We start from the raw sequence: 23,066 nt of genomic DNA, 5'->3' as shown, positions 1-23,066 counted from the left end.
ACACAATTACCGTGGTACAAAAGTCAGTTCAGTTCAGTCACTCAATTGTGTCTGACTCTTTGCAACCCCATGGACTGCAGCATGCCCGGCTTCCCTGTCCATCACCAACTCCCGGAGTTTACTCAAACTCATGTCCATTGAGTCGGTGATGCCATCCAACCATCTCATCCTCTGTGATGCCATCCAACCTTCTCCTCCCGCCTTCAATCTTTCCCAGCATCAGGATCTTTTCCAAGTAGCCAAAGTATTGGAGTTTCAACTTCAGCATCAATCCTTCCAATGAATATTCAGTACTGATTTCCTTTAGGATGGACTGGCTGGATCTCCTTGCAGTCCAAGGGACTCTCGAGAGTCTTCTCCAACACCACAGTTCGAAAGCATCAATTCTTCAGTGCTCAGTTTTCTTTATAGTCCAATTCTCACAAAAGTAGCTCTAATAAATTGTTCTTTTTTTTTTTTTTTTAAGGCTCCTCTGTCCAGCATCAGTTATCTTTATTCTTTACTAACAAGCCCACAGATATTCCAGGTTTATCCAAAGGAACCTGAGGAAGTAAAGAACTCATGACTGAACATTATACTACTTGGGTCGAGCTTTTCCCATTGTTGTTTTCCTTGTATTCCTTATGTTTCATCTCCTCATCCGGAATTTTGTATTCTAATGGTGTGAACACAGAATATGTACACATTTGTATATAAATTCTAATAGAAGTTATGTGGCCATTGTAATAGGTATACATGGTAGGTGCAGGTTTGTAAAGCCTCATGACTACATAGGTTGAACTTTTAAATAACATCATTTTGGATAACACCATTCTGATTTTAGTTTAAAGTTTAGATTGGGTATCCCCAGGCTGTCTGTCCAGAAAGCTTTCACTGATAATTTAAAGTAACAGTGTTTCTGTTATTTGGAAAGCACTTGTGACACCCTGTTGTTAGAACTTTACATTCATTATTTCATTGAATTTCTTCACAGCACCTCTGAAATTGCACTAGCCTGCCTCTCTCTTTCATAGTTGCAGAAACCAGGCTGAGAGGGTTAGGTAACTTGAGCGAGGTCACCAGTTATATGGCTGCAATTTGAGCCTGGGAACTGACTCCAGTGCCCAAGTTATTAACAACTATGTTCCACTGTGGGTATGAGGGCTCACATGTTTACTTGATTCACACTTCTGCCTCCAGTGGCAACCTAATTGCTCAAGAACCCAGTTCCCTTTCTTAGCTCGTACAGGCCTCTTTCAGTACCAGATTTCACTAGAAACTATAGCTTTATTTCTGAGAATGGTGGTACTATTCAGCATTCTCTGTTTTTTTATATTTAGATCTACATTTAAGTAGTCTGGTCATTCTTAGAAAACAGACATAAAATTACATAGGGTATATACATTGTTCCAGCCAGCTAGAAAAATTTTTGTTGTTAAACTGATCTTGTTTTAAATGCCTTCAAAAATCAGTCTATCTGGAAACAATAGTTGCAGAGAAAAAGCCAAGGTTTGTTTTAGAGTAAATCCTTTGACTTAACTCCTCTCTGAATTATGTCATAGTAATAAACGACGACTGGTAGCAAGCAAAGATGCTTATTCTTTATAGGCATAAATAAATCCAGTCTTGGTCATTATCAATTGTGCAGCTGGGCAAACTCCTAAAGATCACATTGCAAGATACACTATTGAAAATGTTACAGATACCTGCCTTTTGGACTTAAATGCAGAGTTTTCAGTTCCTCTGACAACAATTAAACAGCTTATATCTTTTATTGTAAACATCATATTTTTTTCAAAGATATTAGCAGGCTTTTGACTTTTGTAAAGTTTGGTATCTGTATTTCGTATGTAACATGATATGTGCTGTAAAGTGCTTTTGTAAATTGATCTAATTCCTTGTCTTCTCTTTACAGGAATATATTAAAGGAATCTGTGAGCCTGAACTAGAAGAAAGAGAATGTTACCCCAAGGCCATGCACTGCATTTTTGTTGGGGCACAGAGCCTATTTCTGAAGAGCTTGATTCAGGACACCTGTGCCGATCTCTGCATTCTTGACATCGGTCTTCTTGGCATCAGAGGAAGTGCCGAAGCTGTGGTCATGGCTCGGAGTCACATTCAACAGTTTGTAAAGCTCTTTGAGAATAATGAGAATCTACCCAACAGCCAGAAAGAATCAGAGGTAAAAAGGGAATTTAAACAATTTGTTGAAGCTCGTGCAGACAGTTACACAATGGATTTGTTAATTTTACCCACTTCCTTGAAAAAAGAACTCTTGGCACTCACCCAAGGTGAGGAGAATCTATTTGAAACAGGAGATGATGATGTTATTGAAATTAGAGATTCTACACAAGCAGAGTTTACCCCGAATGCTGCCACAGGGCTGACTATTTCCAGAGATGAAGTTGTTTTGCAGGAAGATGCAAGAAATAAAGCGGGGACACCCGTTTCTGAGCTTACAAAACAAATGGACACAGTCTTTTCTAGTTCACAAGATGTACTTTTTGTTCCAATAAATGGTGTAACCCCAGATGAAGAGGCACTTTCCAAAGACAGAGTTTGTCACAAGAGGAGGTTTTCTGATTCTGAAGAAAGGCATTCCAAGAAACAGTTTTCTTTGGAAAATGTTCAAGAGGGAGAGCTTCTACATGATGGTAAGACATTAGCTGGAAGTGTAATCATTGATGTCTCTGATTCTTCTACTGAGGCCGAAAATTTAAGTCCAGACGTAAAAGACACTACTGAGGAAATGGAGTACAACATTCTCGTGAACTTTTTTAAAACCATGGGCTATTCCCAAGAAATTGTTGAAAAGGTCATTAGGGAGTATGGGCCGTCTACTGAACCATTATTACTCTTGGAGGAAATTGAAAAAGAAAATAAGAGATTCCAAGGAGACAGAGAATTTTCGCCTGGTACTGTGTATCCAGAGACTAACAGAACCAAAAATAAAGGTGTTTGTAGCAGCATAAATGAGCTTACAGCAGATTCCACTCCAAAGAAAACACAAACTCACACACAGCAAAATATGGTGGAAAATTTTTCTCAGTTACCATTCAGAGTTGAATCAAAACCATGTACCTCAAATTGCAAAATTAATACTTTCAGAACCATGCCAATAGAACAGAAACAAGAAATCTGGAGTTCAAATCAGAGCTACATTTGTAACATAGACCTTGAAACCGATGGCCTTTTACCCTCTGTTGTCCCTTCAAGTCCCAAAGAAGTTGTCAGTTTTGTTTCAAGAGGAGCTTCAAGTCACCAGCCCAGAATTCCAGTTTTTCCTGAAAATGGTTTGCAGCCTCAAGCAGAACCTTTGCTTCCAAATAGTATGAAGTCTCCCTGTGAAAACCGCTCGAGGTGTTGTGGCTCTCCTCAGTCTAAGCCCAGCTGTCCACCCCTTTCTCCACCGATGCCTCTCTCCCAGCTGTTACCTTCAGTTACTGATGCTAGGTTGGTGGGACCTTCTGAGCATATTGATTGCTCAGTTACGGGGGTTCAAAGATTTCGAGATACTCTGAAAGTGCCCTACAAGCTGGAATTAAAAAATGAACCAGGGAGGACGGATTTGAAGCACATTGTTATAGATGGAAGCAATGTTGCGATTACGTAAGTCCACTCTCTTCAAATTATAGCTTTCAATCGGGCTCTTAGCCATGTTTCAGAATTGCAGTGTTTATAGGAACTATCCTGTGTGTAGCTGACCCCATTCTCTGGCACTGTAGACTCTTTCTTCACTCTGCTGAACCTATATTTCTGAGGACAAGGAATGATAGAAAACTTGGCTTTTCACATTGCGTTTCCCAGTGATAAGCAGTATAGAGACTTAAATCCTCAGGTTATTAATGCTGTCTTGACACCACTGGGTTCTGAATACAAGGATGAAGCTTAAGACAAAAACGAGATTTCTTTTTCTTTTTCTGTACAACATGCCAGGTCTTTACCCAAGAATGTGCAGTGATAACAGGCGTGATGTACTTCTGTTTACTTCTGTTGATAAGAGTGATAGCAGTTTCCTAAGGAATTCTTCAGTTTGAGTTTCTTTATGGGCCTCTGCTCTTACTGAAAGTTTGTATAGTAAAAGAAGTTAAATGATCGTTTCTATTTAGCCTGTCTTAGAACTCTAAGAGGCAGTTTGATAGAAGGAGAGTGTAGGGGTCAGAGTCAGTCTCCACCCACTGGGAACCAGCTGTTTGACCTCAGATGGGTTTCAGCCTGCTTGGTTTCACTTGCTACAACCTTTTGCCCTGAGCTAAAGGATATCTTTATCATGCTATTTCAACAACTGCTAGGTAAAATCTCTGGTTTTCAAAACCAGTCACTCCACTGATTTTGAAGATATCTTTAGTTCAGTTCAGTCGCTTAGTCGTGTCCGACTCTTTGCGACCCAGTCAACCACAGCACACCAGGCCTCCCTGTCCATCACCAACTCCCGGAGCTTAGGCAAGCTCATGTCCATCGAGTCGGTGATGCCATCCAGCCATCTCATCCTCTGTCGTCCCCTTCTCCTCCTGCCTTCAATCTCTACCAGCATCAGGGTCTTTTCAAATGAGTCAGCTCTTCGCATCAGGTGGCCAAAGTATTGGAGTTTCAGCTGCAACATCAGTCCTTTGAGTGAACACTCAGGACTGATTTCCTTTAGGATGGACTGGTTGGATCTCCTTGCAGTCCAAGGGATTAGCATTTTAAGTAGCTGCAATTCAAGAAAAGGGGCACCTGGACATGGAATGAAGGAGAAGTTGAAATACAGTTGGTCGTTTAATGATGTGGGGTTAGGGGCCGTCGACCCTCTGCATGGTCAGAATTAACTTTATTGTCAGCCCTCCATAAAGCTGTTCTGCATCTTACAGTACTGTAGTATTTACTGCTGAAAAAAGGTCTGTGTTTAAGTGGGCCCTGTGTTCAAACTTGTGTTGTTTAAGGATCGTATGTACTTTGCTGAATTGCTTAATGCTTATATGACCTCTTTCCTAGGAGTTCTAAAACATCAATTAATCCCCTGATTTTTCAGGAATACTTGATAAAATTGAAAAATGAATTGAAAACTATTATTAAATTATGCATTTATTACATATTATTTTTTGTTATAATTTTCAGAGAAATTCACAAGAAGATAATATGATGAATTCCATCCATGTTGGGATTCACATTCGTTTGAGACTCACATGTACCCATCACCTAACTTCAACTCATGGCCTGTCTTGTTTCATCATTTCAGACCTTGTTTCATCTGTACCCCACCTGCTGCCTTCCACCCATTTTGAAGGAATTATCAGATATCTCATTTCCATCTATAAATATTTTAATATTTTAGTATCTATTTTTTAAATATAAAGATTCTTTTGATTTTTATTTTTTGAATGGTGCTGTTCTTTGCTGTCAAAAATAAGAAAAGAAAATGCCAGCATTTCACATGTAAAAGTGAATATAGGCAGTAAAAATATGTAATATGGTTGTCTTCATTTCCAAATAATGCTGTTTATTGTCATTTCACTTTGTTTTTTGGCAGTCCTTTTGGGGGAAACCCAGCAAATGGCCCACAACTGTATGGCATTATCTAAGTAAAAATGTAAAGTGCAATTTCAGTTACTCAGAGTCCAAGCCCCACAGCAGTTCCTCATTGTTACAATTTCTTGAGCCTAATGATGATACAAAATTTAGGTCACGATTATGAGTAATATTAATCCTTTTTCATTTTTCTGTATGTGGAGAGATTTCCCAAATTGGTGTTCAAAGACTAAGAAATGCAAATTAAGATAAAATGAACAGTGATAATGATACTTTTAAAAAACCTTTTTGTAGTAACTAGTGTATTTCTCAGAGGAGTCACTGTTGGAATTCAGAGTTGCACTGGCTGTACAGAACAGGATGTTTTTGCATATCTGGTCCCTCCTACTTTGCCCATAATGCCCCCAAGCCATTGTGACACCCCAAACCCTGTTTCATGCTTCCTAACATCCTTCAGTACAGTACCATTTCTTTTGAAAACCACTGAATTAGTGCGCTAAGGGAAACCACAGGCTGATTGAGAGGGTTTTAATTTTCTTTGAATTCATAGATGTCTCAATTAAAAGCAACTCTTTTACAATAGATGTATTATCCTAGGCAGACAGACTTATACTTAATTTGATGGAGATTGAGCTGAAAATGTCAGTAATTAAAATTAACTCTTATTTTGGGAAGAAACTGCTTAATGGGTACAGGGGTTTTTTTTTGGAGTGATGGAAATGTTTTGGACCAAGATACAAATGGTGGGTGCACAACATTGTGAATATACTAAATTCACTTTAAAATAATTATTTTACATGGTGTCAAGTTTTTTGAGTCAGAAAAAAAATTATCATTCTAAATCAGCTACTTCAGTTTAAATGTGAATTATAGACTGTAAATTCCATAAAGGAAGTGATTGATGTGTGTTCAGCTCACTGAACTATCCTCAAGGTCCATGGTGCCTGGCACATAGTAACCACTCGGTGACAATGTGTTGAATTAATGAATTAATTAAAGACTTAATGAAGATTAGGATTGTTTAAATGACTTTTCACCACCTGTTTATAGCTTGCAGTTACAATTACTGTAGTAAATCAATTTGGATTACATTTCAACAAATATTTGGAATCTTAAAAACTGAAACACTTGTTATATGTCAGGTACTGTACTTTATCTTTTAAAACATAACCTTTACACCAGTTTTGTGAGGTAAAAATAATCTGTAATATACATAACATGAAATGGCTTGAAAATCTTGTCCAAGACTATGCAGCTACAAAATTTGGACCCATGATACAGCTCTCCAGAGCCATCATACACCCCACCTCTTCCCACAGAAGTTGAGATTGAACTTTTAGGCCTTAGCACTATTGGGTACATCACTCCTGAGTTGCTTAGGTAGGCACTGCTGAGTAAATCTCACTAGCTTGACCCAGCTAGTTGGGGAAGTAGTTAAAATGGAAACTTGAGTATTTGAGCAATAGGTTTGAACCCTTCCTTAAAGCCACTCAGGCCCACCCATCCCTGGGTTTCTGCAGAGCCTTGTTTATTTGCCAGGCCGGTGTGATGTCTGCAGTATATAACACACCGTGAGAAATTCCGATATACCCTACTTAATGTTGCTGATTATGCATATCTCTACTTGGTTTTTCCCCTTTGTCACCATGAATGAGTCAAACGATGAGTAAATGGAAATTGTATGTGGTGTATGGCTAGACATCACCGCAGTGGCCAGATAACATTTGGTCTCTGTCAGTCTGAAACTTCAGCAAAGAGCACCTGACTTATCTGAATAGATAATTTTCCATGTAGATGAGGTTTGTCCCTTCACTTGCCTATATATTTTCACCTTTTTTTCATGGTAGTCTTGTATATCAGGGTTCCATGGCTCTTATTATTAAATGGAGGCTATAGAAAAGAATTACTGTTCCCTGGGTAACTCAGAAAGGGTTTTCTCTCTTTCCCCACACTGCCCTGTCTGGTTCTGTGATGGCCCTGAATTTTTATCAGTTTTATCAGGTATTTATCACCCATCTCCTCTCTGCTTTGAATCCTCTTCTTCCTAGTTGACTGTCTGCTACAGTACAGAAAAGGAAAACAACACAATGGTACAACTCATTTCCAAGTATTTGGAAACAGAAGTTTAAATTTCCCTTGAGAGCCTGCACATCTGGCTTCTCAGGCTTAATATCTGTTAATTCTCCATTTGCATCTGGGAGCCCCAGAGCTTTGGCCTTCACCGGGGTAGAGAGGTATTGTATGTGTACCCTTTGTCTCTTCCCACCAAAAGACAAAAAGACCAGAAAGACAGTTGGTCTGTGTTTACCTGTCAGCAAGTTGCTTTTCTGTGATTGCAGAGAAGCTAGGAGATAGCACATTTTTTGTTTGGTCATGATATGAAAATAAAAGTGGGACCTTATTATTTTAAGCTCAGTCATTAGGCTCTACTTGATTTTATTTCTGTTGTTTTGTCTTCTGGATTAGTCCATATGTTCTTTACCAGAAGTTTGAACTGCTATTTATTCCTGAATCAGCTCTAGAAATTTTTCAGGGTTTTGAAAATGTTTTGCTCTTATCACTGAGGATAACTAACCCTTTGAATTTTTTTTTCATTTATTTTTTTTATCTGTGCTGGTTCTTCATTGCTGCTCAGGCTTTTCTCTAGTTGTGGACAGCAGGGGCTACTCTCCAGTTGCAGTGTGCAGGCTTCTCGTTGTGGTAGCTTTCCTTGTTGCGCAGGGCACAGGCTCTTGGGCACGCAGGCTTCAGCACTGTTGGCACATGAGCTCAGTAGCTGCGGCTGCCAGGCCCTAGAGCACAGGGTCAGTAGTTGTGACACGCGGGCTTAGTTGCCCCAGGCGTGTGGGATCTTCCCAGACCAGGGTTCAAACCCTTGTCTCCTGCGTCGGCAGGGGGATTCTTTACCACTGAGCCACCAGGGAAGCCCCTGGAATTTTGTTTTAGTGCTAATGTTTCTAGAAACTCCACTTTCCCCCTCTAAGCTTGGGAGGGGTTCCAGGGCAGTAGAATTTTATTTACTGTCATTTCCCTCCTTTTCCTTGAAAAGCATTAGTCGCTTGATCGTGTCCAACTCTTAATGACCCTGTGGATTATAGCCCGCCAGACTCCTCTGTCCATGAAATTCTCCACACAAGAACACTGGAGTGGTAGCCATCCCTTCTCCAGGGATCTTGCTGACCCAGGGATTGAACCCAGGTCTCCTGCATTGCAGGCAGATTCTTTACCATCTGAACCACCAGGACCCAAAGGAATGGACTGAGACTTTATTTCCACTTAGTTTCTGCTGTTGCTCTCAACAGAAACATTTAAGGAAAAGAGGAAAAAGAGTTCATATACATTTGTGTCTGATGAATCGGCTAAGAAGGCACTTAATAAGCTTTTTTAGTGCATGTCTCTCAAGACTAAGACCCTCCTTACAAAAACTACCCCCTCAAGCTGATTTTCCAGTAACAAATGCCATATTGCTACATTCCTGCCATATTTAAATGCTTTTAGATAAACAAGCCACTGCTAAGTTATTTCATCAAGAATGGGTTTGTTTACTTGTGTACATTTCCTAGAGTGGAGCTGATGCCTGTGCAGTCTCTGATTTATGATTCACTGAGAAGAGTGGGTTTTAGCCTCTAATAGGCATTTCTGAGCCACTCTTCTGGATGTTAGATGCTTGTTACAGGTCCAGCCCATTCTTGATCCATGAAAACGTAGATTTAGTTGGGGACGATACCACTGGGGAGAATTGAAAGGGTTAAAACCTCTGATTTTCCTTAACTGCTGGAGGATAATTTTTCTTCATTTCTTTTGAAATTGGTTTTGGGGTGGGGAACAGTTTTTAATCCTCTGTACCATGAGTTACATTGTAAGGGCCCGATCTGACCACCACCTGTTTTTGTAAACATGGAACTTAGCTCCAGTCCATCTCTTAGAGTTGACAGTTCTGTGGTGCGGCAGTGTCTGGTGCTTTGATTCCTTTCCCTTTGCTTTCTGCTTCCTTCAGCAGAATCATATGCCATGGCCCCCAGGTAGTTTCATGTGAGTCTTGCCATCAGCTTGTTTCCTGGAAGCTGTAGACTGAGTTGGTTTCCCAGTTGTCTAGAGAGGGGACGCAGCCCTCCTGGATGGAGGCAGATGCATTTGAAACCCCTGGAAGTTGCGAACATGTCATGGGATCATTCTGATCATAGCTGCTTCTGCTGCAGCCACAAATGCCTTCTAACATTCACAAAAGATTTTTGGAGGCCAGTGGACTAGGACTCTCTAGAATGGGCTCTTCATCTAAAACCAAATATAAAAGGTGTAGTAAACAAGTATAGCCCCAAAGCTCAAACTGCCCTCTACCACAGAAGCACACTCAAATCAACTGAATAAAATTCAACAGAAATCACGAAGTTATGAGTCATATCTCCTATCTTGGTTTCTCTTGGCTTTGCAAAGCAGCAAACTATTAAAGGAAATATTGTCCTAATTGTTTATGTTGTTTGTGGATTTTACTTTTTTACTTTATCCTGGTAAAACTTAACATGCTTTAAACATGCTTTTAACTGAAATAAATTTTACTTATTTTCATATAGCCATGGTCTGAAAAAGTTCTTTTCTTGTCGTGGAATTGCAATTGCGGTTGAATATTTTTGGAAGCTCGGCAACAGAAACATCACTGTATTTGTTCCACAGTGGAGAACCAGGCGTGATCCTAATGTCACAGGTGAGACAAACTGATTTTTCCAGGTTACTAATAATTAGGTAAACAGTTGGCTCTTAATTGCAACACACACTACTTAGAATCGTGTCATGTGCCATAGGCAGCAGCTTTAAAGCTTTAAAAACAAAACTGTAAATTTGTTGCACCCAGTTTAAAAAAAAATCAGTTGAAGAGAGTGTTACAGCATAAAACCTGCTTGGGGGAGGGATGGAAAGTTTAATAGATGTTTATATAGAAAGTTATGTTAGTCTTCATTATGTATCACAAAAATTTTCTTTCACTTTCTAAAAAGTTGATTAAATATGTCTTTCTACTAGGCTGGGTTTCTTCCTCTTTAAATAGTATTTTTGAAAATGGTCATTTGATAAATTTGGAACCCTCACATAGGATGTCTTTTTACAGTTTGTTTAATAACTTAATATAAGTCATTTATGTTCACTGTGTGGTACTGCATGGCTGACCTGCAGGCCACACACGAAAGATTTGAACTTATTATGGATCCTGAAATATCCAGAGAAACTTAAGGTTTTTCTTTTCTTGGGTCTTAATAGGAAGATTGGTGAAAGGGCTGTGCCAAGCAGCTTAATGCATCAGACTACCTAGAAATAAAAGGTAGACTGGGAGGAGGAAGGGTGAGAACAGGACCCACCCAGCACATTCAGCAGGAAGTAATAAAACTTAGCCGCTGTTGAGGTAGAAATGGTAAAAGTACTTTTCCCAGGTATCCCAGCTTCCCTCCCTCAGGGGAAGTGTATTTGTCCTAGCAGAGGGTACTGGGAATGAGGCAGATCTGCTCATTTCAGTCATTTTTGCAGTAGGATCCCTGAAAGAGTCTTGTAAGCCTTATGTGCTGTGCATGTCTAGAGATATAAAGCACTGTGTTTGGACATTTCAGCCTAAGTCAGTGGTGAGTACCATTGTAGGGAATGCAGGAGTGGTAATCTCAAACCCTGAGCCTGTAGCTGCTCTTTTGCCTGTTACTCTTTTGTGGTTTTGGCCCTCTTTTATTCTCTGTCATGACCCACTCCCATGAAAATCAGTAAATATTTGTACCGATAACAGAGAAGAGATTAGATAGGGTAGCAGTCAGAGGGAGATTTGACAGACTCTTGAAATAGGGACCAAGCAGACCTTTCTTGGGATCAGGACAGAACAGTCTGTCTGCCTCTCTGGCATCCCTCTTCTATTCCAGCCCCTGCGCTCTCTCAGGGACGTGGCCCTGACTCTCTTTGTCCTCTATTGCTTGTAATGTAGCTGAGAAAAAGTTTTTAATAGTAAGATCCTTTATGTATAGGTTTATGGTTTATTCTTAAGCAAATAAGTTGAACATTATTTTAAGTTTAAAAAAATAACTAAAGTCAATTTTTACATTACATTTGTTTTGGAATATGTCTTCCTTGATTTTTTCCCCCTTCCCCGTAAGTTTATAAAATGCAATCTTTGTGAGTCAATAGAAAAAAGTTACCCACAACTCTCCAAGTGAAACATTTGGGGGTGCTTTCATTTATTCAAACCTCCGGGAAGATAGCCATTTTCTGAATGTGTATTCAACTTATTCCATAAACAGAACAGCACTTCTTAACCCAGCTCCAGGAGCTTGGAATATTATCTTTAACTCCGGCACGGATGGTCTTTGGAGAAAGAATTGCTTCTCATGATGACAGGTATGAAAGACTGTTTTCCTTTCTAAAGTGGGTGTGGGGTGGTGAGGAGCCAGCCACCTGCTCCACCAGACAGTTCATCAGGCACCTGAATCCACATCTTAAAAGGACATGCTTGACCCGAGTTAGAGAATTTTAACATTCATAGTCTTTAAGGTTATACTAATACATTCAGGGACATTACCAAAGAAGCTATTGAGTTAAAAAACTTTTCTGATAAAACATGGCTGAGGATCTATAAGTAAAAGCCTGTGTTGAGTTGTAGTCTTTTTAAATACTTCCCAGAAGTAACGTTTGTCTTGTCTTAGTGTGGCAGCCTCAGGAGTGCTTTTCACATTTTCTCTGTCTCCTCCTGGTTATATCTGGCTGGAGACTTAGTCTGTCATTGTGATGCCTGGGCCCTCAGTATTTCTTCCACATAATAGAAGATGGTCTCGGCTGACCCTCGTGTTAAAAGAATAAACTGCATTTCTTAGGTTGGTACATTGCTCAGAGAGCAGGTGCTGAGATGAGTGTCTGGGAACTGAAGTGGTGGCCTCCTGTCCTTTCCTCTCCTGCCCTTGCCCTCTTTCACTCTGACCTCTAGCACTTAAAGCACCCTGGTGGTTTTGCCTCATTGTTCTACCACAGTGCTCCCTCACGTTGAAGACAGTGCTTAGCTTGTAACCCAAGGTAGTGAATGATGGTCAGATGGGTGAGAGATGAAAAGGGGAGCTTGGCAGGGGAAGAGAACTTGGAGTGATAGCAGACATTCGGCAAAAGGGCCAAAGGGCCTTCTCACTGACATCCCCTTGCCCTTCACCAGGCTGGTATGAGAGACCAGATCTGGGGAGAATCCAAGACAGCATGAAAGAAGAGTGCGGGAGGAAGCACCTGGGGGTAGGGGCGTGAGAAAGTGTTGGGAGATTGGGATGGAGGGACTACCCTTGCCCCAGAGATACTGGGTAGGGACGCTGGAGAGCTCATATGAGAAGGCAGGTTGGACTGCCAGGCTCAGGAAGAGCCTTCAGATGCTTTTAACGCAGCAGCTTCCTTCTCACACCTATAGAATTTGAATGCATACACAAGTGTGTAAACTAGGTTTTCACTTAATTTATATGGCTCTCTGGGTTTTTAGGGGATGTGAACATGTGTCCTGGTTCACAGTACACGCCCAGAAGCTTTACTGCCTATTTTTGTTAATACTTGTGGACAAACATTACTACTTACTGTTCATGCCAGTTAGAAATAATTTAAGATACTCATGCTAAATCATATTTACTTATCAGGGTTTCCTAAGATTTCTGAAACTAATGAGGCTTGTTTTTTGATTTCCTTTTAAGTACCCCCTACTGATAATCAAAGCAGTTGTTTTGCACCTTTAATTCCAGTGATTTCACTTATTTTATTGTTTCATTATCTTTGTCTGCATTGCCTCAGACAAATGTGGTCATCCTGAGTAGGGGATGAAACTCATATTATCCTCACAAATCTCTCATTAAGAGGGTTTGAACATGAATAATCTTGAACAACGAAATAGAATTCTCTGTAATGTTTACTTGTTACACTTTTTGATCACCATATATCTTCTCATAATTTGCATTTGAATGGATCTATAACTTAGACTAAACCTAATGGCAGTTCTGGACATCTCTTCTTAAGTCACAGCAGAAAATGTGAATTTAGGCTTTAAAAAAAAAATTTGCAAGGCTGACTGTGGCAAGGCTAATCTTAGAACCAAAGTACCGTAGCTTAGCAACTGAAAACCGAATAGTGATTTCACAGGCATCAATTCTGATTCGTTCCTCTTTAGTCCTCATGCATTATCATATTACCACTCTATTGATAATACAACTTGTCTAGAAAAATGTATAAATTATGGTTAAGATTATTTTTAAAAAGTTAGATTTTTATGAAACCAGACCTTCATTTATAATCATTCTAGTAATTTCAGATGTTCAGTATTTCAAGTTGATGTTCATTTGACAGGGGCTTAACTTTTCTGCATCCCAGCCTTGGTTAAATTCTTTGATCTTCCTGTGAAGACGAAATCCTTTTGTTTTTTATAGTAAAGCTACTCTGAGCCAGAGATGCCTGCTTGCCTGTTTTAACCACTTTTATATTACCATAGGTTTCTACTACACTTAGCAGACAAAACTGGTGGCATAATTGTAACAAATGATAACTTCAGAGAATTTGTGACTGAGTCAGTCTCCTGGAGAGAAATAATTACAAAAAGGTAATACTTTTTTCTTTGTCTTTGGTCAGAGATGTTTTTTGTTGTTTACTATTTGTTTTTTGTCCACCTTGGAAGCAGTTTAGGAGACCGAAGATAAAAGACTGTGCTTCCAGTCCACAGGGTGGCTGGCCCCTCTCAGTAGGCGGGAGGCCTGGGCACAGAGCAGCACCACCAGCAGGTGATGTGTGAGCATGCTCTGGTGCCCACAGGTGTCTCTGTAGACCAGTTTCGCCTGGCAAGAGGCATATCTTTGTGGCCCAGTTAACTATCTATCAACTGTGTGATGAGGCAGAAATGACCACCTAGCTTGACCTTGGCCTGATGCCGAGGGACACTTGAGCAAGTCATTGCGCCTCCCCCAGACGTTACTCAACAGTGAAATATGAAGGCTAGGTTTGATAACAACTGTGATTTCAGCAAGAGGATAGTACCAAAATCAGTATGCTGACTGGGTTTTCACTTTTGGGAAAGGAAAGACTATTTCTACTTTTTAACATCTGATACTTCTCTTGAGCCATCAAAGTTTACCATCAAAGTTTAGTCATCTGTATTGAAAGCACATTGAATATCCAAAATAACAAAGTAAGTTTTCTGTTTGTGATGACACCCTGAGTGTGTTCAGCTGCATTAAGATCAGTGAACACAGGCTTCCAGGACTTTCTATAAACAAGCATCATCTGACAAGTACTTACCAAAAACCAGTAGTCTTATGGTAGTGCCAGAGATGAGTCATAAATACCGGAAATCTAAAAAACATACCTTGAGATTGTGTATATCTGGTATAACTGGTGTATAACTAGTGTAACTACATACTTACCTGTCTGGGGGGTTTCATGGTTGCCTCATCTGATATTTATGTGTTTTTTGAATCATTAGAGGGTTTTAGAAAATGATACCCAGGTGAAAGTTAGTTACTATATGCATTTGACCCATATGCTGTTAAGAAAGTATTGTTGATAGCTAAAGTGAGAATTGGTCTTTGACCTTCTGGGCACAGTTAACAAGCCATTAATCTTCTAGCACATGTTTCTGTTGGATTTGTGCCCTGAGCTCATTGTCAGTATTTATCGGACACTCATCTGTGTGTGCATAGAAGGTTTAAGTGCAGTGAAGACTCACTCACACACCAACCCATTGCCTTCAGAAGTCATAAAGCAAGGCAGAAACCAAGATCCAGGCAGCAAACCAGGCATTTGGACTTTTAAAAACATTTTTCTAGATTTGATAAATCATGTTCAACTGACCTTCAGTATTTCTTCATAATACTAATTCTCTTTTTTAAAAGAACATCAGTAGGTTTGCTTATGAGCTCATTTATTCAAAAATTAAACCTTGGTTGAGCACCCATTGTATCCTAAGCTGACAGTCTTTCCATCTTGTTTTTCAAAGTTATATTGAACATTTTATTAGGAAAAGAAGCTGCTTCCCAAGCCCAGATAAAAATCTGAAAGTCTTGATAAGAAATAGGAGAGCCAGTAGGTAAAAGTTTCTTACTCTGTTGTATGTGTATCCACAAGAGAAATTGGTTTCACTGGGGTGTGTTTGGTTTGCTTTGCTTTGCTTTAGCGGTTAAGTGAAAGTCGCTCAGTCATGTCCAGCTCTTTGTATCCCCATGGACTCTACAGTCTATGGAATTCTCCAGGCCAGAATACTGGAGTGGGTAGCCTTTCCCTTCTCCAGGGGATCTTCCCAACCCAGGGATCAAACCCGGTGTCCCACGTTGCAGGCAGATGCTTCACCAGCTGAGCCACAAGGGAAGCCCAAGAATACTGATAGAAGGGAATACTGATAGAAGAATACCCCAAGAAGGGATAGGTAGCCTATGCCTTCTCCCATGGATCTTCCCAACCCAGTAATTGAACCGGGGTCTCTTGCATTGCAGGTGGATTCAATTAAGCAGTCTTTTAATTTACTTTTTTCTCCCACATTGTAATTATTCTCCCTGTTGTAGATTGCTCCAGTATACCTTTGTGGGGGACATATTTATGGTTCCTGATGACCCTCTGGGAAGAAGTGGACCTCGATTAGAAGAATTTCTTCGGAAGGAAGTCTACCTTAGGTATTTATTTCCTTTTCCAGATTGTCTTGTGTTTACAAATTTGTTTCAGTTCTTTGTGCTTCAAGTGCAAGTACACTTGCACCTGACTATTATAAATGGTATTTTATTTTAAAAAATAGCCTTAGATTTAGTGTTGGTGAAATATAGATGGAATGTCTCCCAGAGACCACATCTTCATTTGGGGTCCATTTGGTTTTAATCCCAGAAGAGAGGATGGGGAGCCAGACTTTCTGTAGGCCAAAGAAGACAGAGTAGATTTTGCTAGCGGTCGCTTAGTAGTGAATGCTAGTTAGGTTCTTTGTGTGTGTGAGTATCTTTTTAAGTTCATTTTGCCAAGTCATTTACTTTGTATTTTATGCTTATATGAATTTATTTACTATTCAGGAAATCACTACCTGGGAAACTGTACTATCTACCTTACTGAGTAGAGAAGCAAGTATTCTATATTTGTCTGAAATTAATTTGATAGCTTAGATTTTCTTTGTTGTAGATTGGGGTTTTTGTTTGTTTGTGTTTAAAGACGTGTTTCCATTTTCAGAATTCTCAAGTATGGACATTGTTAGTCCTGTGCACCTAAGTGGCAGATCATATTCCCCAGTGATAGGCCTTTTCTCTTTTTAAAAAGTGAAATAAGCTACATTTCTTTGTATTTCTCAGCTGAAAGGGGTGTAAGCTGAAAGGAGTCAGAGACCGCTCCCCCACTGTTTCAAGACAGTGAGACTTTAGAGCCGATGCTCTCCGTTTATGTCAGGGCCTTTGGGGGATTCTGGGTTTGGATTGAAAAGGGCCGGTGGCTCACGTAGAGCTGTCTTCAGCACACAAGACCAGCATGACTTCCACTCCCAGGTCTTGTGAATCATTTCTCTTTTGAGCCTTTGTGCTTTATTACACAGATGAGGACTCAGTTCCCAAAGGTTTTCTACCTACCTGTGCCAAGAGAATGGTAGCCATTTTAAACACCTGCTGAATGGCCATACATCTTATTTTTCTTCCAAAGTCTTAACTTGGAAATTCTCTGCTAGGCTTTAAGACCTGAGGCCTGTGTGCAAGCATCGAGGTCCGTAGGTCAGACTTAACGGAAGGAGAGTTCTGTCTCCTCCAGCCTCAGCAGCCTGGCAGCAGGGTCAGTCCTACCTGCTCACGTAAGAGCCGTTGACTATGAAGTTAGTCATTGCGCCCCCCCACAGAGGGACTAAGCTTTGGAAGTTGGGAAAAGTGTTCAGTCAGCCCCATTTTTCTACTGCAAGGAGAATCAAGTGGGGGGCTTTTTAATGGTAGAGATGCCCTAAACACACTCATGTGCATTCAAGTTGTGGACACCAACATCTCACTCAGACTTGAGGGACTGGAGAGGCAGCCTCTGCCCAGAGGTTCCCATCAGCCTGGCCCCACAGAGAATCTGAATCTGCAAGAAAGTATGGTCCTGTGTCCAGATCTTTTGAAAGCTTCCTGGTGCACCCTGGTTCAGAGCCAAGCAGCTGGATGGGATCAGTCCTCACAGCAGCAGGCCAGGAGGTGGAGTGGCTCATGAAGAGCCAGCATTCCCTGTCACGACTGGGCTGGAGTTGGTGTCAGTGGCATCCCCACGGGCCTGTCTGTGGGTGGTTGCCCTCCCTGCCATGGCTGCAGTCTTCTCTTGCCTTCAAAGGCCAGGAAGCAGCTCCCAGCATCTTAAGCTTTGGAGTCAGCAGCAGATATTTTTAGACAGATTTCTTGTTTGTCTTGTAACCTAGCTCACCAGGACTTGCTTCCATTCACAGAGATATGCAGCCCCTACTCAACGCCCTGCCAAATGTGGGCATGTTTGACCCCAACTTCAGAGTCCCTGGTGCCCAGGCAGCCAGCACCAGCCACCAGCCTCCGACCCGGATTCAGGGCACCCCACCCAGCCACTGGCTTCCTCAGCAACCCCGCTTCCCACTTTTGCCCAACCTTCCCAACATCCAGCAGAATCTGCCCATGCCAGCACAGAGATCTCCTGCAGAAACCAACGAGCTGAGGGAAGCCCTTCTGAAGATCTTCCCTGACTCGGAACAAAAACTGAAAATCGACCAGATCTTAGCGGCTCATCCATACATGAAAGACCTGAATGCACTCTCCGCCATGGTATTGGACTGAAGGCTGTTGGGAGCTGGGGCTCTGGGCTGAAGACACACACACTCAAGCTAGTATCTGCATGTGGCAGCAGGAAGTGACATAATGTGAAGAAACCAATTTCCCAGTGGAAATGCTGTTGTAGTGTATAGGAGAAAAAAAAAACACAGATGTTTTGTGTATAAAAAAAAATCTGGGTTTTCAAAACCAGCTTTTTTATATGTATACATTATGCTGCTATTACAGATTTAACATTTTCTGTAAAAGGAAAGTCTACATTTTCTGCCTGTTCAGAACTGTTTAATAGCAGTTACTCTTGAGTGCACTTACATTTTTATGTTTTTTAAACTATTTTCCTTAATGCTGAAAATATTGACAAATGGATATGATTAGCCTTTCTAAATAAAAAAAAAGAAAAAAAAGAGTTGCTTTCTTAGGGAAAGCAAGACCTCTTAAAGTATATTTTCTTGAGAAGACTATGTCACGTCCACTGACATGAAGTGTGCTCACCCTCCCAGCCTCCTGTACCCTCACCCCTGGAATTAGAGTCCGTAGGAGTTAATTTTGCTCCTCTGGGGTCTTTCATTGGAGCCATTTGTGAGAGTGGGCAAGTGGTGCCACTAGATGGCACCTTGTGCCTAGCCATTGTTAATGACCAGGGCAGAGTGAGACGCACAGAACACCCGGCTGGAAGAACCCTGAGAGCCCATGTGGTCCAGCCCTTCCTCCCTTCCCACCCTGCACAAGAGGGACCTGAGGCTCCGGGTGCCCTCTGGGTGCGCCCAAGTCCACAGCTCTGAACTGGACCCCTCGTGCATGGCTGGGACACTCACCACTCAGTCCCTGACTGACTCTAGAAGTCACATCTTAGCTTCTGAAGCTACTAGAGGGATGTGAGGAAGTTCAGTGAAGAGCGTTGTCATTAGAGTAGTTTGGTGTCCACAACCTTGGGAGACATCCCATGTGAAGTTTCTGCAGCTTTGCCAAAAAACTGGTTTTCTATTCTCAAGAATGACCCAAGCCAATAAATAGCATTAGTAGCTTCTGTGGGGGCCCAGAGCCCCATATTTATTTTTCCTGTGTTAGTCTCCTTAGTGTTCTCCTAAGCTGCCCTTCCTATGGGTCTTTCTCAGAATTGATATCTTAGTATTGTGTTTTCAGTGTTGCCTAAATTCTGTGTCAGTGAAAATTCTTTTTTCTGGATAATTAATTGTTAACATCTTTCTTGTTCTCTGGACCTTCAAAGGGCTTTGTATTTTATATTTGTTCTTCCCCCAGGCTGCTCACGATCAGTTTCACATCTGCCTTGTAGATCACATCTCTTGTGGCCCCCAGAAACAATTCCAGAGGACTCAGTGCAGATTTGTTCTTCATGGTGAAGAGACTTAGTTGGCCATGAGCAGACCTGGGTGGCTCCCCACAGTGCTCCCTCCAGGCCTGTGTGATCCTGCGTCCCTCCAGGGGTGAGTCCAGGGTCCTCGGGTGGCCAGATTCGGACTTCAGTCTTGTTTTCTCTTGGATGCCTTTATGATGCAGCCGGTGTGGAGCTGGTTGTCAGCTGGGGGTAGGATACCCGAGGCGTCCAGCTGTGCAGGTGGAGGCCAGCAGGCAGCTTCGGCCACAGCCTCTGTGCCCCAGCTTCACAGTTGGTGGTTTTTAGAAACGACAGCAGAGGTGTGAGGGCTGGGTCCCTCTCACATGACTTTACCTTCCAGGCCAAGTGGCCTTGCCAATCCAGCACTGCTCCTGTTCAGAGAAGGACTCAGGGGGTATGCCTTGCTTGCCAGGACTTAGCCACTGGTCTTCGTGGAAGGGGGGCTGAGGCTCCACTGATGCTAGGTAGAGCTGGCTAAGCCTAGAGGTCAGGAGTTTTCTAGGCTCTAGAAGTGACCTGACCTTTGAATTACATAAGCCTCTGTGATCTCAGTATTGTCTCTGAGAGCTCTACCAGCCCCTTTGCTCTTTCTTGGGTGCAGGAAGGAAGAGTGCAGAAGATAAGTAGGAGGAGTTTCAGAAAGGCATCACTTGCCTTGGTGAATTATAACATGAAACAGAATTCACAACTGAAACCTATCGTGGAGTTAAATCTAATATTTTAAAGCTCAGTTCTCAAACCGTTATGTTAAGAACTCATTACTTGTTCTCAGACTCCTCTAATACTCGGCTCAGTGTTGATACTCCCGGTGTACCTCCCCTGGTAGGTTTTCTGAGCCACCTTGGGGAGTGTCTGCAGCAGCGTTTCCTGTGACTCCTGCAGGTGGTTCTGCATCCTGTGTTCCACGGCGTTCCTGTGAAGCAGGTGGCAGGGCAGAGGACGCCACCCTCTTTCAGTAGACTCGGAGAAGTTGTCCGGGGTTAAAGAATAAGTAGGCAGTGATGCCGAATGATCCCTGGGCCTGCATTCTTCCCCATGCTCCAGACTGCCACCTGGGAGAAGAAAGACTGGTTTAGTCTTTCTGTCAAGTAGCCACTGTTTGAGACCCTATAGGCTGGCGGCTAGAAAAATAGTAAGAAGTCCTCTCAGCCATCCTGGATGAAGGGTCAGCATTATTCTGGCAGGGCGTGACTGTCACCAGGGACTCCGTTGACCTGTTGTAGCTTTTGGTATCAGTGAGAGGAAGGATAATCTTGCTTTATTACTTAGGCTTATTGTGGCACTTGTGGAATATGATCCGCACATAGAAACCTTGATGCTCTGAACCCCCACCCCCATGGAGTCTCATGCCCTTCCCCCCACCGTGGCAAATGGCACCGGGCCCCCTGGAGTTGGGCCTTGGCACCACTCCCACCTCAGGCCCAGCCTGCCTCCCACACATCTCTGAGACGTGGCCTTCCTTAAGGAATCTCTCCCCACCTCTACCTCCCCAGCAACCCTTCTACGTCCCCACCTGTCCTCCCTTCCATCCTGCCTCCCTCAGCCCACCTCCTTTCATCTCCCAACTGTAGTTTGTTTGGTTAGTTACTCTGACTCACTCCATTTCTTTGTTATCTACCTCTCTCATTATTCCCCACATATTTCAGATCCTGAGATTAAAACAACCTGATTTCCCTAAGGATCTCTGTTCATTCCTACTTTTCTTCCCCTTCCCACTTTTCACTTCTGTGTCTGCAAACTTGGCCTCCACCCATCACGTGGGATTAATCGAGGGAAGCCATTGGAGACCACTCAGTTTCCAAATTTGGAAACCTTTCCCCAATCCTGAATCTCCATGTCCACATTCAGTAACTATAGCATGACATCGTTGACCCTTACTTTCCCTATTTTCTGAGATTTCCCTCATTCCTAAACAGTCCTCATTCCTTTTCCTTCTTTTACCTAAAGGCCAGTTCAACAGAAAGACCAGCTCAACAGGTGGTTTCCAAACTTCGGACCAGCTGTGGGATGCATGATGGGGAGGGCAGTTCTTAATAAAAATGCAGATGACTGGGCACTGCCCCCAGAGAGGTTTATTTAGTAGCTCTGGCGTCAAGCCTGGAAATCTGCCATTCCAGCAGACTCCCTGGATGGTTCCCACAGGTGGTCCATGGACCACATTTTGAGAAGCGCTTGCCCTTAGAGATCAGCACACTTCCTTGACTCGAACCGCCCCCTCTTTGCTGGAGTGACTCCCAGCTCCAGCCCTGCCCCTTATGAGTGCATATTTAGCTCTACCTAGAAGCCCTGAGACCTCCCGAGACCCTCTGCCTGCATCTTTTGTCTTTTCCCACCCACCCTGCCACAAGGTCCCCTCACCCACCACTGTCCCATTTTGGCCATTGCCCCCCGCCCCGCATCTTGTGCTCATGGCCTCCCTGGGTGTCAGCCTCTGACCTGTCAGCCCACCTCTCAGCTTTCCCCCTCTAACTACCCTTCCGAGACTGCACAGCTGCTAGATTTATCTTCTGAAGATACGCTTCTGCACACCCCTCTTCTTGTTCAGTGCCCAGTGGCGCTCTCGACCAGAGTATCCAGTTTAGACCTTCCTGAGCTTAGTATCCTTGGCTGTCTACCTCCCAGCCGTACGTGATGGCCCACTCTGTGTAGTCCATCTGCCCACTCACTGCAGGCACACAATTTCCTCAGTTACCTGTGGGCTCCCACTCCGAGTGACTCTCTTCTCTGCTAGAAATGCCCTTTCTCCCAGATGGCTTCCCCCTCAGAGGCCCAGCCCTGTGTCCTCTCTACCTTGCCTAAAGCTTCTGACCAGAAGCAGCCTCATGGTGTTCTCTGACCCCACACAGCACTTGTGTCTTGCTTTCGGCACTTGCCACTCTGGTTGGTGTCACTGCGGCTGATTGTGTACTCTGTCTTACCTCTTTTTCTAGACTGTGAGCTCCTCGTGGGCAGGGCTTTCTGTGTTCACTCTCTGTATTTCCCACAGCACCTAGCACAGTGCCTTGCACTTAATAGGTGCTCAATAAAGTCTGCTCAATTGAACTGGAGGGTGGTGCCTTCTTGACAGCGGCATCTAGCAGCCAGAAAGGCCTTCAAGTATCAGGTGCTCAGCAGTTGCTCCCTGGAACCCACTACTCTCCATTTTTCCTTCTTGTTGAGTCTCTAACACCACCAGGTCCAGGAATGGGCACCTGCCCCCGGCTGAGCCAAGCAGTGTGCTCTGACTTGCTGCCCACAAGGGGGCCGATCTAGGCCAGTCAGAGTACATCTTGTGGTTGCCCCTTTGGTGGTGGGGGCCACGACGGGTCATGCTCAGATCTGACGGAGGCTGTGTTCTGCCCTGGGTGGGAGGGGGCGTGGAGAGAAGCGGAAGCTTGACAGTGTGATTCCTGTTGTCACGGAAACCCGATGGCACTCACGCTCTTCCCCAGATGCCTGTTACCCCGACACACTTCACTTTTTCTTTATGTTGG

General features: G+C 42.8%; 1 protein-coding gene across 1 annotated transcript in view; it reads left to right on the top strand.

The window, feature by feature from the left end:
- N4BP1 (NEDD4 binding protein 1) overlaps positions 1 to 22,635 on the top strand; it is a 57,012-nt gene extending 34,377 nt beyond the window's left edge. The window contains exons 2-7 of the mRNA XM_061138455.1: positions 1,895 to 3,588; positions 10,059 to 10,189; positions 11,754 to 11,850; positions 13,958 to 14,065; positions 16,017 to 16,124; positions 17,885 to 22,635. Coding sequence (XP_060994438.1) covers positions 1,895 to 3,588; positions 10,059 to 10,189; positions 11,754 to 11,850; positions 13,958 to 14,065; positions 16,017 to 16,124; positions 17,885 to 18,242 — 2,496 coding nt within the window. The 3' untranslated portion in view covers positions 18,243 to 22,635. The remainder of the gene's footprint in view (positions 1 to 1,894; positions 3,589 to 10,058; positions 10,190 to 11,753; positions 11,851 to 13,957; positions 14,066 to 16,016; positions 16,125 to 17,884) is intronic.
- The last annotated feature ends 431 nt before the right edge of the window (positions 22,636 to 23,066 follow it).

This window comes from Dama dama, chromosome 4 (genome assembly GCF_033118175.1).
Source record: "Dama dama isolate Ldn47 chromosome 4, ASM3311817v1, whole genome shotgun sequence".
NCBI classification, from domain to species: Eukaryota; Metazoa; Chordata; class Mammalia; order Artiodactyla; family Cervidae; genus Dama; species Dama dama.
Note: the sequence above shows the minus strand (reverse complement) of the source record. Positions and strands in the feature narration are given on the sequence as shown.